Raw genomic sequence first — 15961 nt, 5'->3', positions numbered from 1 at the left:
AAGACTTACAGGAAACGTTTGACCTCTGTCATTGCCAACAAAGGATATATAACAAAGTATTGAGATGAACTTTTGATATTGACCAAATACTTATTTTCCACCATAATTTGCAAATAAATTCTTTCCAAATCAGCCAATGTGATTGTCTGGATTTTTTTTCTCATTTTGTCTCTCATAGTTGAGGTCTACCTATGATGCCAATTACAGGCCTCTCTCATCTTTTTAAGTGGGAGAACTTGCACAATTGGTGGCTGACTAAATGCTTTTTTGCCCCACTGTATGTGATAAGCCGCCACCTCCTGGGGGAGGAGCCGCAGAGGGCTGAAAGCATAAAGGATCCCACAATGCTTTGCAGACACCTAAGATGGATGCCAGCACATGGAGCAGCACAGGGTCTGAGGAAAGGTAGGACCTTGACAGGGAGAGGAGGGGCAGGTAAACAACAGGATCTTCTCTTGTCAGTTGAAAGAACTCTGTGTATTCTGTGAACAGAATACAAGACATTTTGTGAATGAACAAGGGGAGAGGAAATGGAGGGTGAAAAACTGAATCACTTCACTGTACAAGAGCTGGAAATCAAAGAGCACTGTGTGCATCAGTGAAGCTATGATTTGTACAGTAAACAGCAGCTATCTGTTCATAGCATAGCCATCACTAGAGGTCCCTTATCTGACTTGTGGTGTTTCCACTTGTGGTTTTCCTAGAGTGCTACTTTAAACACAGATCAGATTTAGTTACATAGGTTTAAAGAAGACACAAGTTCATCTAGTTCAACCAATAGACTGTTGACTGTTTCTTTAAGCAAGTAGGCATCAGCAAACAATATGTTTTAATTTGTGCTGAAGCAGGTGATTCTGTACTTAAATTAAAATCCCCGCACAAACGTCACCTTTAACTGCTTCCCGACCGCCCTATAGCAGATATACTGCTACAAGGCGTCACGAGTGCACAAAATCACGTATATTTATGTGATTTTGCATTTCGGGGTAGGTGGCGCACGTCACCATACGCGGCCGTGGCTGTGAATCACCGGGTCCTCGCCGGTGATTACTCGCTGGTGCCTAGTGATTGGCGAGCATCTCCGATGGGGAGGAGAACTGTTTGTAAACAAAACCGTTCTCCTCCCTGTCAGCTCGTGCACACTGCTTTGTGCACAGCCATGCAAAGCAGTGTGCTTACAGTGAAGCACAAACACACCCATCACACAGTTAACCCTTTGATTGCCCCTCATGGTAACCCCTTCCTGCTCAGTGCCAATAGTACAGTGTTAGTGCTTTTTTTTTAGCACTGATCACTGTATTGGTGTCACTGGGGATGTCAGTGGCACAAAGTCAGTCCCCCCCAGTGTCAGAATGCTCATCGCAGTCCAGCTATAAGTCACTGGTCGCCGCCATTACTAGTAAAAATAAATGAAAAAAATTCCAGTATCTATACCATTTGTAAACGCTATAACTTTCACGTAAACCAGTTAATTTACACATATTGGGATTTATTTTACCAAAGACATGTAGCAGAATACATTCTGGCCTAAATGTATGACGACAATTGATTTTTTAAATTTTTTCTACTGGACATGTATAATAGCAAAAAGCCAAAAATATTGTTTTTTTCTCAAAATTGTCGGCCTTTCTTTTCTTTATAACGCAAAAAATAAAAAGGCACAGACGATCAAATAACACTGAAAGAAAGCTCAATTCATGGGAAAAAAAAGGACATTTCATTTGGGTGTAGCGCTGCATGACACAGCGCCGTAACACAAAATATGGCCTGGTCAGGAAGGGGGGTAAATCCTCAGGAGGGCAGAATACTGTAAATACATACCTGACCTACTGCTTGTGTCAGTGAATGAAAGTAATACCACAAAGTTGGTTTGGAAACCGACACTCCAGAAGTTTTGATGTCCTGTGTCCCACCTCCCCCCCTTCCTCCCCTCTGCAGGGCTTAGTGGTTTCAAATTATGACACCAACATTATTATACAACACAGTCAATTTCTGAACAGATAATGTGGGGTGATTTTTCCCCATCAGACATCAGCATGCATCAGCTTTGGCAGCAGGAGAAGTAGGACTTCTGTTAGGACTTTTATTTAAGTGACAGAGTTGCTTGAAAGAAAACCTATAGTGAGAAAATATGGAAACGGGCATTGATAGCCTCTATTTCTAAAAAATGCTAGTTGCCTGGTTGTCATGCTAATTGAATGTCTTCAATACTTTGAGTCATCCTGAACAGGATTGCAGATCAAGAGTTCTGACTTTCTAATCTGCTTCCTTGTTCCAGGTCAGTGTCTCAAGACATTGACACTCAAGCAATTAACATTTTCATAAGGAGGTAAGCAATGGCAGCCCTTGGTTTAAGAAATGGTTTAACTGGAGCTGAAGGATGCTTTGACAGCCAGCTTTTGGAACACTACCCTTGCTGGAAGCTTTGTATTAACCAGATGAACACATTGCCCATGCTACTATTTAAAGTGATATGTAAACCCCAAGGGTTCATGCACAGTACATACTAGGTGGTTGAAAAAATGCCAGAACCTCTGGAAGAAAAAGCAGCATAGAAAATGTTCATAGTGGCTCGTATTGCACAAGAGTTTATACGTGTTTATGGGCATTTGCTTTTATAACCATTTTTTCCCAAAACATTCCTCTCTGCTCATTTTTCACTATAATCAATGTACACTTAAAAACACCGAACACTCATAAAGTCACGTTTATGCACGTCAAGCATTTTTTTTCTGCCCGAAATCTCCTCTCAAAAACAAACTTGTGATGTTTTTTTCAGACTGAAAATGCTCCTCTACAAATGCGCATGTAAACGCCCAAATGTGTATGGACAAATAGACTAACATTTGCTTATACAGGCTGAAGAAAAAAATTGCAAAAGCCTGTCTAAGCAGCATTTTTTGTATGTGCATGAGGCCTAACACCAAACTTATCTTTTTTTGCTTCACTTTTATATACCATTTAAGATACCATTGAAAACTGTAAATTTTGTAGATTTTTTTGCCTGGACATACTGTACATTTTGAACCTGGGTTCACACTTGTGCGGTGTGGCATACCGCATGGGATTCGCACAGGAACCGCACAGCATTCCTGTGCAAATCACATGTGAATTCTGTGATGTGCGATTTCAGCCATACATTTTGTATGGCTCAAATCACACCACATTCGTGCCAAAAAGGTTCAGGACCCTTTTTTCAGTCCACACTAGAATCAAATCGCATGGGTGTGAACACCCATGCGATCCAATTCTGCACATCGCACCACGTTTTGCGAACTGATTTTGGGGCGTCGTTAACTTAAAATACACACTCGCAATGGTTCGTGTGAATGGGGTGCGATTATGATGCGGTGCAGAAATCGCATAGAAACCGGTGCAAATTTCCGCGTGAACCCAGGCTCACTGTAAAGTGTGATCATACTCTATAAATTATACTATAAATTATACTTCATTGCCCTGATTACATTTTTTTTACTTCATATACTGATATTTTTAAATATTACTGTACACAAAATATGTTTACATGTTTTTTTTATTTTGTAATTCTTAGACATACATTGGGACATTACTGGTGTCTGTGAACCCATACAAGGAACTTGACCTATATACCGAGAGGCAAATGGAAATGTACCAAGGAGTAAATTTCATTGAGCTGCCACCACACATGTATGACGATGTCACAGTAACTATAAAACTGTCATGTTGCCAGTCTTTAGTTTTGCTTTTTAGGGCTTTGTACAGTACACATTGGCTTTAGCTTGTAGAAAAGCAGTGTGTAAAACAAATGTCTACACATCCTTTAAAAAGCTTACGCCAGCTTTATTGACATTTTATAACAATTTTTATTTGCATTTTTGATAGTTTTATCACAGATCTTCCTGTACTTTAACCGTTTCCCAACCGCCCTATAGCAGATATACTGCTACAGGGCGACACGGGTCTGCAAAATCACGTATACATACGTGATTTTGCATTTCCAGGTAGGGGGCACACGCCCTACCCGTGCCGCCATTCGCAACTGTCAATGACTGGGTCCTGACCGGCGATTACTCGCCAGCGCCCGTTGATTCATGAGCATCTCCGACGGGGAGGAGAACTGTATGTAAACAATACAGTTCTCCTCCCTGCCAGCTCGAGCACACTGCTTTGGATGGCTGTGCACAACACAGCCATCCAAAGCAGTGTGCTTACAGTGAAGCACACGGACACAGCACAGAGTAAAACAGTACACAGCACACAGTTAACCCTTTGATCGCCCCACATGTTAACCCCTTCCTGCCCAGTGCCAATAGTACAGTGTCAGTGCTTTTTTTTAGCACCGATCACTGTATTGGTGTCACTAAGAATGTCAGTGACACCAAGTCAGTTCTCCCAGTGTCAGAATTCCTACCCCAATCCCACAGTCCCGCTATAAGTCGCTGATCACCACCATTGCTAGTAAAAATTAAAGAAGAAAAAAACCCAGTATATATTCCGCCATTTGTAAACAATATAACTTTCATGTAAACCAATTAATTTTGTATTGGGATTTTTTTATTTTTTTTTACTAGACATGTTTAATAGCAAAAAGTAAAAAATATAGTTTTTTTCTCAAAATTGTCTTTTTTTTTTTTTTTTTTTTTTTTATAGCTCAAAAATTAAAAAACACACAGGCAATCAAATACCAGCAAAAGAAAGCTCAATTTGTGGGAAAAAAAAGGATGTAAATTTAATTTTGGCGCAGCATTGCATGACCGATGCAATTGTCAGTTAAAGTAATGCAGTGCCGTAACGCAAAAAATGGCCTGGTCAGGAAGGGGGGAAATCATCAGGAGCACAAGTGGTTAAACAAGCTGCTAGCAAGCTTTAGACCTCAAACACATGAACGTACTTAGGCATAAAATATGCCCAGCATAAAAAACACCTTGATTGCAGCAGGCAATACTGTAGAAGTGAATGGCTGTAGGTCTCTGTATTCAAGTAAATGATGATGCATCTCTGCATCGGTCTGTACCAATGCAAAGAAACATCAGCATTTACTCAAGCAGAGGGGCTTACAACCATTCACTTTTATGACTGCCTGTACACGTCACCAGCAACTCCCCTGCCACATAAAATCAATATATTTACTTATACTAGAATTATTTTATACTTAAGTACTGTATGTCTGTGTGCATGTACCCTTCGGCAAACTCCAACACTTATCAAGGCCCTGCCATACCTGCTCCCTCCAAACCAAAAACATTTGGTTGGCTTACTAAGGGTTATTTACTAGAAATGGAGCGTGCAATATCTGATGCAGCTCTGCATAGAAACCAATCAGCTTTCAGGTTTCATTGGCAAAGCTTTATTGATCAAGCTGAAGTTAGAAGCTGATTGGCTACCATGCACGGCTGCACCAGCTTTGGTAAATCTTCGCCACTCTGTCTGAGATCCTTACTTTTAGAATTCAAATCAGAGACCCAGAACATATATGCTGTAAATAAGTGTCAGAAAAGTATCAGAATTCCTTTTCTCTATACTTGTTCCAGGTCAGGGACTAAAAAAGCATTTAAACCAATGCAACAGCCTGGCAGCCAGGAAATAGGAAGTTTAAAAAGAAATGGTCAGCAATGGCAGCCTCCATGATTCTTTTTTGACAGGCCTGCTAGTACTGTGGTAAAGTGACAGCCAGAAATTCAGTTATGGTTTTTATGCAAAATTGGAATTGCAGGATGTTTTTAAGGGCTTCAAATAAAAATGTAACCCCAGAATACTCAGCTTAATGACCATGTAGACCAGTATTTCAGGGTGAGACTTTCTTATTTCTGTCTCATGTCACTACTCTCTGCTTCTTCTACATCTTTGTTTACCTCCTTTTCTTCTTCTTCTTCTTCTTCTTTTCCTTCTACTTCTTCTTCTCGTCCCCTCCTGTGCCTTTAAGGAGGGGTGGGCTCCCTCCAGGTATTGCTCTTATAAAAAGGAGGGCTTTTTTTCCCTATTTATACTTACTTGGTCCAATGCTACATCTGCCCCCAGACGGCTCTAAGGGTGAGAACTCAGCAATCACATGACTGCTGATTGCTAAGTTCTCACAGCCACTCTGAGCAGAGAGCGGGACTGTCAGTCTATCAATATACATGACTGAGGGACATGCAGAGTATCGAGGCTAATACTTACCAGCTAACTATTAAAAACAATCACCCCTCAACCTTCCCCCACCTGAAATAACCACACATCTCTCCTTCTTTGGTGTCAAAAACGGCCATAGCAGTCCATTTATTTAACATAACCACTATTACATTACAATGCATCAAGTACAATCAGTTTATTAACTGACAGTAATGATCCCAACCAGGTCCAAGGTCTTCGAAGGCACTGCTAATCACATCAAATAACTTGGCTGTATCTGACACCTAATGAGAAGGCCCGTAGTCGCTACTACTCCACCTTGGGGACAATGCTACAACTATGTAGTCTCAGATACAGCCCATTAACTACAACCTTACCAACGTACCCTTATAATTGGGAAGGGACACCCATACCTACGATGGGCCCAACCCACAATCCTCAAAAATGTCACTCCAGCACCGCCTTTAAAGACCCAGCGACCCCTGACAGCTGCCATGACAAAAAACCCCAAGACACAAAATGCTAATAAAACAAGGAAAGAAAAAAACAAAAAGAGCCCCCCCCCCCCCAAAAAAAAGGCAAGACAAACACAAAGAACATAATCAAGGACTTGAAACAACAAAACAAAAAACACCAACGAAACAGGTACAGGGAGGAAGGGTGGGAGTCATGCTGGCCTTCCACTTAGCTTTGCTCAGTTCCAGGCCATGTACTTGACAGCTGACAGGCAGGAGGATGCATTTATGGTAGAATAGACCAATAGGGTCTCTTCTGTTACAAATACCCTGCATGTCAGCAACTTTTTAAAAATTTACTTCCACTTTAAATCTTAGGGATTGTGTGTTTTTGTTGATTTGCTTTTTTAAATGTTTTTATCTGGGTGGCTATTTTTGAATAGATGGTGCTTTTGTTGATTTTTGTTTGTGTTTTTCTATGCTTTTGAATTACTTTTTTTTTTTCTTTTACCCTTGGGCACTTATGCTTGTAGGAGGGCAGATTTGTTTATTGTATTTAAGTTTGCTTTATGACTAGAGATGAGCGAATCGAACTTGGCGAAGTGGAATTCGTTTCGAATATTAGGAAAAATTCGATTCGCACCGAATCCGAAAATTAGCAAACTTCGGATGCACGAATCAAATTTTTCCCGATCGGCCGATTTTCATCCCTTCTACAGCCGGCAAAAAGTGTCCCTGCAGAGAGCTCCGCTATTTCTGACAGTTCTCTGACAGTTCCTTCACATTTACAGCGGTTGAAACATTGTATCTATTTGTTTCCATTTAGGATACAGATGTTTTTATTCGGAAACAAATAGATACAATGTTTCAACCGCTGTAAATGTGAAGGAACTGTCAGAGAACTGTCAGAAATAGTGGAGCTCTCTGCAGATACACTTTTTGCTGTACTGGAATTCTTCTTCTTTTCATTCTTCTTCTTCTTTTCATTCTTCTTCTTCTTTTCATTCTTCTTCTTCTTCTTTTCATTCATCTTCTTCTTCTTCTTTTCATTCTTCTTCATTCTTCTTCTTTTCATTCTTCTTTTCATTCTTCTTCTTCTTCTTTTCATTCTTCTTTTCATTCTTCTTCTTTTCATTCTTCTTCTTCTTCTTTTCATTCTTCTTCTTCTTCTTTTCATTCTTCTTCTTCTTCTTTTCATTCTTCTTCTTCTTTTCATTCTTCTTCTTCTTTTCATTCTTCTTTTCATTCTTCTTCTTCTTTTCATTCTTCTTCTTCTTCTTTTCATTCTTCTTCTTCTTCTTTTCCTTCTTCTTTTCCTTCTTCTTCTTCTTCTTTTCATTCTTCTTTTCATTCTTCTTCTTCTTCTTCTTTTCATTCTTCTTCTTCTTTTCATTCTTCTTCTTCTTCTTCTTCTTTTCATTCTTCTTTTCATTCTTCTTCTTCTTTTCATTCTTCTTTTCATTCTTCTTCTTCTTTTCATTCTTCTTCTTCTTTTCATTCTTCTTTTCATTCTTCTTCTTCTTCTTTTCATTCTTCTTTTCATTCTTCTTCTTCTTCTTTTCATTCTTCTTTTCATTCTTCTTCTTCTTCTTCTTTTCATTCTTCTTTTCATTCTTCTTCTTCTTCTTCTTTTCATTCTTCTTTTCATTCTTCTTCTTCTTCTTCTTTTCATTCTTCTTCTTCTTTTCATTCTTCTTCTTCTTCTTCTTCTTTTCATTCTTCTTTTCATTCTTCTTCTTCTTTTCATTCTTCTTTTCATTCTTCTTCTTCTTTTCATTCTTCTTCTTCTTTTCATTCTTCTTTTCATTCTTCTTCTTCTTCTTTTCATTCTTCTTTTCATTCTTCTTCTTCTTCTTTTCATTCTTCTTTTCATTCTTCTTCTTCTTCTTCTTTTCATTCTTCTTTTCATTCTTCTTCTTCTTCTTCTTTTCATTCTTCTTCTTTTTTTCTTTTCATTCTCCTTTTCCTTCTTCTTCTTTTCATTCTTCTTTTCATTCTTCTTTTCATTCTTCTTCTTCTTCTTTTCATTCTTCTTTTCATTCTTCTTTTCATTCTTCTTCTTCTTTTCCTTCTTCTTTTCATTCTTCTTTTCCTTCTTCTTTTCCTTCTTCTTTTCCTTCTTCTTTTCATTCTTCTTTTTCTTCTTCTTCTTCTTCTTCTTTTCATTCTTCTTTTCCTTCTTCTTTTCATTCTTCTTTTCCTTCTTCTTTTCATTCTTCTTTTCCTTCTTCTTTTCATTCTTCTTTTCATTCTTCTTTTCATTCTTCTTCTTCTTTTCATTCTTCTTTTCATTCTTCTTCTTCTTCTTTTCATTCTTCTTTTCATTCTTCTTTTCCTTCTTCTTCTTCTGCTTTTCATTCTTTTCATTCTTCTTTTCATTCTTCTTCTTCTTCTTTTCATTCTTCTTTTCCTTCTTCTTTTCCTTCTGCTTTTCCTTCTGCTTTTCCTTCTTCTTTTCCTTCTTCTTTTCCTTCTTCTTCTTCTTCTTTTCATTCTTCTTCTTCTTCTTCTTCTTTTCCTTCTTCTTCTTCTTCTTCTTTTCATTCTTATTCTTCTTCTTCTTTTCATTCTTATTCTTCTTCTTCTTTTCATTCTTATTCTCCTTCTCCTTCTCCTTCTTCTTCTTCTTCCCCCGTGACTGCCCAAATGAGTGAAGTGTGCGGTGATTCTAAGATCGACGTTCTCATCTGCATGTCATACTGACTGACAGTATTATTTCTCTTCCCCAGCAGACTCCAAGGGCATTTAAATTAAAGGTACAGTGTTCTGCACTAATATAAAGGCTCTCTGAAGCCTAGAAACCCTTTTAATAAGTTAAATTCGCAGCGAATAAATTCGCATCGAATCGAATTTATTCGGCAAATCAGCCAAATCGAATTTTTGAATAATTCGCTCATCTCTATTTATGACCTTTTTGGCCCCACTTTTCTTCATATGTATGCTATGACCTGTGCATAATGTATACAGGACGTAAGAGGAAATTGTCACATACAGCAGCAAAAAAAGGCTTTAGCTGGAATTGGGCTTTAACAAAAAGAAACCAGTATTAGAAGAAGAGTTCTGACTAGCAAAGGCAACAGCAGGCATGAAATTGAATTACAATTTTGAAAGCTATAATTTTGCCATGTAGTATGACATGATTGTGTCAATTGTCTTTGAGAACTTTTATTACATTTTTGTGTTTTACCTTTCTTTAGCTATGCTATTGCAGATAATGCTTATAGGGTAATGTGTTCTGAGCGAAACAATCATTTTATCCTCATTTCTGGAGAAAGTGGATCTGGAAAAACTGAAACCTCAAAGAAAATCCTTCAGTACTTGGCAATGGCATGTCCAACTACAGAAAAGCTTCAAACGATCAGAGATCGACTCCTTCTCTCCAATCCTGTTCTGGAGGTAGATAAACAACTCATAAAGTTAACTTTAGTTTGTATAAATTTCACAGTAAAAGTGGAAAACTAATATTTCAATTTGATATTTCTAAGGCTTTTGGAAATGCCAAAACTCTTCGTAATGATAACTCAAGCAGATTTGGAAAGTATATGGATGTACAATTTGACTACAAGGTATATGCATGCTTGTGTTCTTTGTTTTCAGTACACTTCATACTCTAGGAAAATATTATGGCCTATTTACACTGTTGCAGGACTCTGCATGCATTATTGTGCATTGCGTTAAGGCAGTCCATTAATTTTCATTTTAGCTGTGAACACGCCTCGTCATACAAAAACAAGCATCTGTAAAATTTTTGCCAACACTCTGTAACACAGCACACGTGATATTCACATAGAGCTATTGCATAGGTGTGTTTTTGTTTGCTGTGTATGTTTGATAGGGTGGAATATAACTGGTGTTCATGTGCATTGTGATAAGGGACACTTTAGTCATGAAGGTATAATCTCAGTAGCTAGTTACCTACTGTAAGTCTGCTTTTTGTTCTTGCAATAACTACAAATACATTTTGTAGTAGGAACAAAACCAAACCCTGACACAATGTCCTGTGTCTGGATAGAACAACAAACTCACTATTAAACAAATAAAATCCCACATGACAGTGAATCTTGCAAGTACACAGTTCAAAATAAAAAAAGATTTGTGTGTATGCAGCATTAAACAGTTGGTTACTTTCAATCTTAATTTGAGTTCTGCTTAAAAAAAGGGCTTTGTAAAGGAATTAATTTGGAAAAGGGTTTTTGTGTACAACTTTCCAATGCAACAGGGAAAGAAGATGGAAAACAAAAAAAAATTTAAACTTACCCACATGGAAGAAAAATATATTTTAAATATATTTTTAAAATATTCTTCCCAAATATATTGATATATATTTGAAATACTACAATTTTGGCCGTATTCAATATTTTTCAAAATATATTTCAAGGTTTCTTCACAGTGAGAGATGTGAAAATGTGGAATAGACTTCCGCAAGAGTTGGCTCTGGCCAGCTCAGTGGATTCCTTTAAAAAAGGCCTGAATTCTTTCTTGGATACACAGAATATAACTGGATACTAACATTTATAGGTATAGTTGATCCAGGGAATATCCGATTGCCTCTCAGGGGATAGGGAAGGAATTTTTCCCCCTGCAGGAGCAAATTGTATCCTTCATTTTTTATATATTACAAAATATGTGAAAATCTTTTTAGAAATATATATTTTTTAAATATATTCTTCAGATTTTCTTTAACATATAAAAAAGTCCGTTTTAACATATGTTTTTACATATATTTGTAAATGCATTCCAAAAATGTAGAATAAATGTATTTTTAAAGACATACAGTAAATTTTAAAATGTATTTTTAAAAATATTTTTCATATTTTTCTTACTTTTAAAATATATAAAAAAAAGTATTTCAACATACAATATATATATATATATATATATATATATATATATATATATATATTTGGGAAGAGTATTTTTAAAATATATTTAAAACATATTTTTCTTCCACGTGGGTAGTTTTTGCTCTGTCTAACCAAAACTGGACACTTGTGGATAGATTCAGTGGCAAAACTAAGAAGGTGGTGTAAGGGTTAATTTCAGTGATGATGCCCTCACTCTCCTGTCCAACCTAGGGTGCTTGCCGTGGGTACCCAAGAATAAGTTCAGAACACACCATGGTATTGCAAATCGTATTCAGAGTTTTATTCAATGTGTTCAAACTTAAATGTGCAGGCAGGCAGGTATAATATGGCCTTTAAACCGCTTCCTCGTCATCCTATAGCAGAAATACTGCTACAGGGCTGCACAGGTGTGCAAAATCATATATATATATATATATATATATATATATATATATATATATATATATACACATGATTTTGCAGTTCCGGGTAGGAGTCGCTGCCATTTGTGGCCTTGGCTGTTAATCACTGGGTCCCAGCCGGTGATTACTTGCCGACACCCTGTGATCACCGAGTATTGCTGACGGGGGAGAGCACTGTATGTAAACAATACAGTTCTCCTCCCTGTCAGCTTGTGTACACTGCTTTGGATGGCTGTGCACAGCACAGCCATCCAAAGCAGTGTGCTTACAGTGAAGCACACGGACACAGCACAGAGTAAAACAGCACACAGATAACCCTTTGATCGCCCCAGATGTTAACCCCTTCCTGCCCAGTGCAATTAGTACAGTGTCAGTAGTCAGTGTCGATGGGGGGACCCAAGATAAGGAGAATCAAGCTGCTCTGTGTAAACCCACTGCACAGAGCAGGTAAGTATAACATTTTCTCTTTTTTTTTATTACCTTTAATATCACTTTAATTTACAGGGAGCACCAGCTGGAGGTCACATCCTTAGTTATTTAATAGAAAAGTCTCGGGTGGTCCATCAGAGTCAAGGGGAGAGGAACTTCCACATCTTCTACCAGTTATTGGAGGGAGGTGAGGATCATCTCATACGGTGGTTGGGTCTAGAACGTAACCCAGAGCTTTACAGTTACCTTATTCAGGTAAGAGCAGAATCTGCAGGTGTTTTGTATACATATGTTTATTTTAAATATCAAAGGAATTGTTTGAACTTTTTTTATTCCCAGGGAGAGTGTGCCAAAGTAAGTTCTATCAGTGACAAAGCCAACTGGAAGCTAGTCCGCAGGGCATTTACCATTATTGAGTTCACAGAAGCCGATATAGAGGTAAGAAGCATATACCCATGGTATGCCCACTTATGCATTAATAAATATACAAAAAAATGCATGACACACAATATCTTTTTTTCACTGATGCTAGTACAATGAACAAAAAGGTAACACTGTATTCAGAATAATTATCTGTGTTGTATACAATTAGGGATTGAATAGTTGCCTTCTTCTTCTTACTCGTGCTACACATGTAAATGACACCAACCTTCTCTACCTTTTTCTCATGTAATTATGGTTATAAAAAGTAGACCAGCAACACTCTACTATATGCATCATGGTACCTGATTTACAGTGGAAAGAAAAAGTCTACACACCCCGGTAAAAATGCCAGGTTTTTGAGATGTAAAAAAATCTGATCAAGATAAATCTTTTTTGAATATCTTCCACCTTAAATGTGATCTATAATCTGTGCAATTCAATTAAAAACAAACTGAAATTCTTGTTTGGTGGCAAAAAAATAAATAAAACATGAAAAAAAAACGTGGTTGCATAGGTGTACACACCCTTTTATAATTAGGGATTTGGCTGTGTTTCAGCCTTTTCTGACACTGTTCACATGTAAAAATGAGAATTTTTTTGCTAGAAAATTACCTGGAACCCCCAAATATTGTATATTTTTAAAAGAGGTACCAGAGAATAAAATGGTGGGTGTTTCAGCATGGGATTTGTGCAGTGGTTTTTCAAATGCAATTTCTTTGGGAAAGATACACTTCTTAGAATTTTATTTGCACATAAACACAATATAATACCCTATTGTTTGGTCAAATATAAAAGATGTCACGCTTTAAAATTGACACGCCCTTGCCACGGTGACAAACAACATAAATTTTGTTATTCATAGGCAATGTTTTAAAAGTATTTCCAGGTTTCCACTTTAGATTTACACAAGAGGTCTGGTGATAGAATTACTGCAGTCAATCTGACGTTCTTGGTGATTCCTCACATATTTATTCTATTTTCTTTTAAATTTGTATTTTTACACTTTTTTAATCACTTTTATTGTTATCACAGAGAATATAAATATCCCCTGTGATAGCAATAGGCAGGGACAGGTACTCTTTACTGAGAGATCTAGGGTCTATTACACCCCAGATCTCTCCTTTGCCCTTTACAGCATATGATCACACCAAAATTGTTGTGATCAGATGCTTTCTCAATTTAAAAATGGTGCTGTTTACATCTGGTGAAACGGTTCCAGTTTCTGAGACCATAGAGATGCTCGGAGCCATTCCAGTCTCCGATCAGTGGAACCGTGGGCTGTGCACTTGGCTCTTCCAGGGGATGGGAGGGCCATAGAGAGCCTTGAAAACTGCTGCTTGTAAAAGAAAAAAAGCCAACCACTGGCTAAAAAAAACAACCACGGGATGATGTCTGCAGCTGGGGGCATCATCCCGGCATAACCACTTGAAATCCAGTGATGTCCCGGTACATTGCTGGCCATCAAGTGGTTAAATAGTAACCAGTACACACCTGCCATTACAAAGTAACTTTGATTAAGCCCATATAAATGTTAGCTATTTTAGTAGGATTTTCCTTCTGGAGTAGCGTGGCAAGACAGGAGTCTTTTCATACGAAGAAAAACATCTAAGCCCGGTACATTTTTCAAAAACCTACATTATGTCTGCCAAAAGCATGTGGGAAAATGTGTTATGGCCTGATGAGAATAAAATGGAGCTTTTGGCAATAATTCCAAAAGGTATGTTTTGCACAAAACCAATACTGCGCATCACCAAAAAACATCATACCCACAGCGAAGCATGGTGGTGGCAGCATTATGCTTTGGGGTTGTCTTTCTTCAGCTGGACCTAGGATTTTAGTCAAGGTGCACAGTTCAAAATATCAGTCAATTTTGTCAAAAAAACCTCTGGTAAAAAGCTGAAGCTGAAGAGGATTTTCACATTCAGCATGGCAATGACCCAAAGCATACCCTCAGATCAACAAAAGAATGACTTCAAAAGAAGGTCAAACTTTTGGAAAGACCAAGCCAGAGCCCAGACCTGAATCCAATTGAAGATCTGTGAGGTGACCTGAAGAGGGCTGTGCACAGAAGATGCCCTCACAATCTGACATATTTGGAACACTTTTGCAAGTAAAAGTGGGCAAAAGATTCCCAAGGTGTGCAGTGCTGATAGACTCATACATCAAAAGACTGAATGCTGTCATAAAAATCAAAAAGTTCTTCAACAAAGTATTAGTTTAAGGGTGAGAATATTTGTGCAACCACATTATGTTTTTTATTTTTATCCCCCCCCCCCATATCAGTTTGTTTTTAATTGAACTGTACAGAGTACAGGTCACATTAATAGTGGGGAAAAAAATCTATAAAAAGTGATTTATCTTGGTCTGATGTTTTTACATCTCAAAAACCTGGCATTTTTACAAAGGTATATAGACTTTATCTTTTCACTGTATATGTAATCCTACCATTGGACTCTACAATTCCCCCTATTGTAATGTATTGTCTAAATTTAGAATAGATATATCTGTTTTTACAATAATAAGAAGAATCTTATACGCTGCCAAAAAAGTGAATAAACTAAAGTAAAAAGCAGCAAGCACCAAAGCGTGTTCCACCACTACATAAAGAATAATAGAATCAATAGTGCTGCGCTAAACTAACCCCTAATTCACAGCGCAGAGAAAATACAGTATTATTATTATTAATATTATAAAGTATTTATATAGCTCCAACAGTTTGCTCAGCGCTGTACATTATCAAGGGAGACAGTACACGAGACAGTACAGTACCAATACGATTTAATACACGAGGGGTTCGAGGGCCCTTGGAGCTTACAATCTAGGAGGGAGGGGATAGTGGTGCAGGAGGAAATAGCTGTGGGGGATGGAGTGGTAGGAAGAGTGGAGGAATTCAGTAATTAGCTGAGGGCGGGGTAGGCTTCCCTGAAGAGATAGGTTTTTCAGAGTGCGCCTAAAGGTGAGGAGAGTAGGTGACAGTCTAATGGATTGGGGTAGGGAGTTCCAGAGAATGTGGGAAGCCCTGGAGAAGTCCTGGAGACAGGCATGGGAGGAGGAGACCAGGGAACTAGAGAGTAGTAGGTTTTGTGAGGAGTATAGAGTATGTATCTCACAGAAGTACATTTTTGTAAATATTTTATTATATCTTTTCATGTGACAACACTGAAGAAATGACACTTTGCTACAATGTAAAGTAGTGAGTGTACAGCTTGTATAACAGAGTAAATTTGCTGTCCCCTCAAAATAACTCAACACAGTCATTAATGTCTGAACCACTGGCAGCAAAAGTGAGTACACTCCT

General features: G+C 37.8%; 1 protein-coding gene across 1 annotated transcript in view; it reads left to right on the top strand.

The window, feature by feature from the left end:
* MYO1H (myosin IH) overlaps positions 1-15961 on the top strand; it is a 142034-nt gene that overhangs the window by 15922 nt on the left and 110151 nt on the right. Inside the window, exons 3-7 of the mRNA XM_089675765.1 lie at positions 3551-3666; positions 9743-9941; positions 10031-10111; positions 12316-12495; positions 12580-12678. Of these exons, the coding sequence (XP_089531891.1) occupies positions 3551-3666; positions 9743-9941; positions 10031-10111; positions 12316-12495; positions 12580-12678 (675 nt within the window). The remainder of the gene's footprint in view (positions 1-3550; positions 3667-9742; positions 9942-10030; positions 10112-12315; positions 12496-12579; positions 12679-15961) is intronic.

This window comes from Staurois parvus, unplaced genomic scaffold, assembly GCF_062004578.1.
Source record: "Staurois parvus isolate SC_StPar_1 unplaced genomic scaffold, SC_StPar_1.0 ptg000158l, whole genome shotgun sequence".
Classification (NCBI taxonomy): Eukaryota; Metazoa; Chordata; class Amphibia; order Anura; family Ranidae; genus Staurois; species Staurois parvus.
Note: the sequence above shows the minus strand (reverse complement) of the source record. Positions and strands in the feature narration are given on the sequence as shown.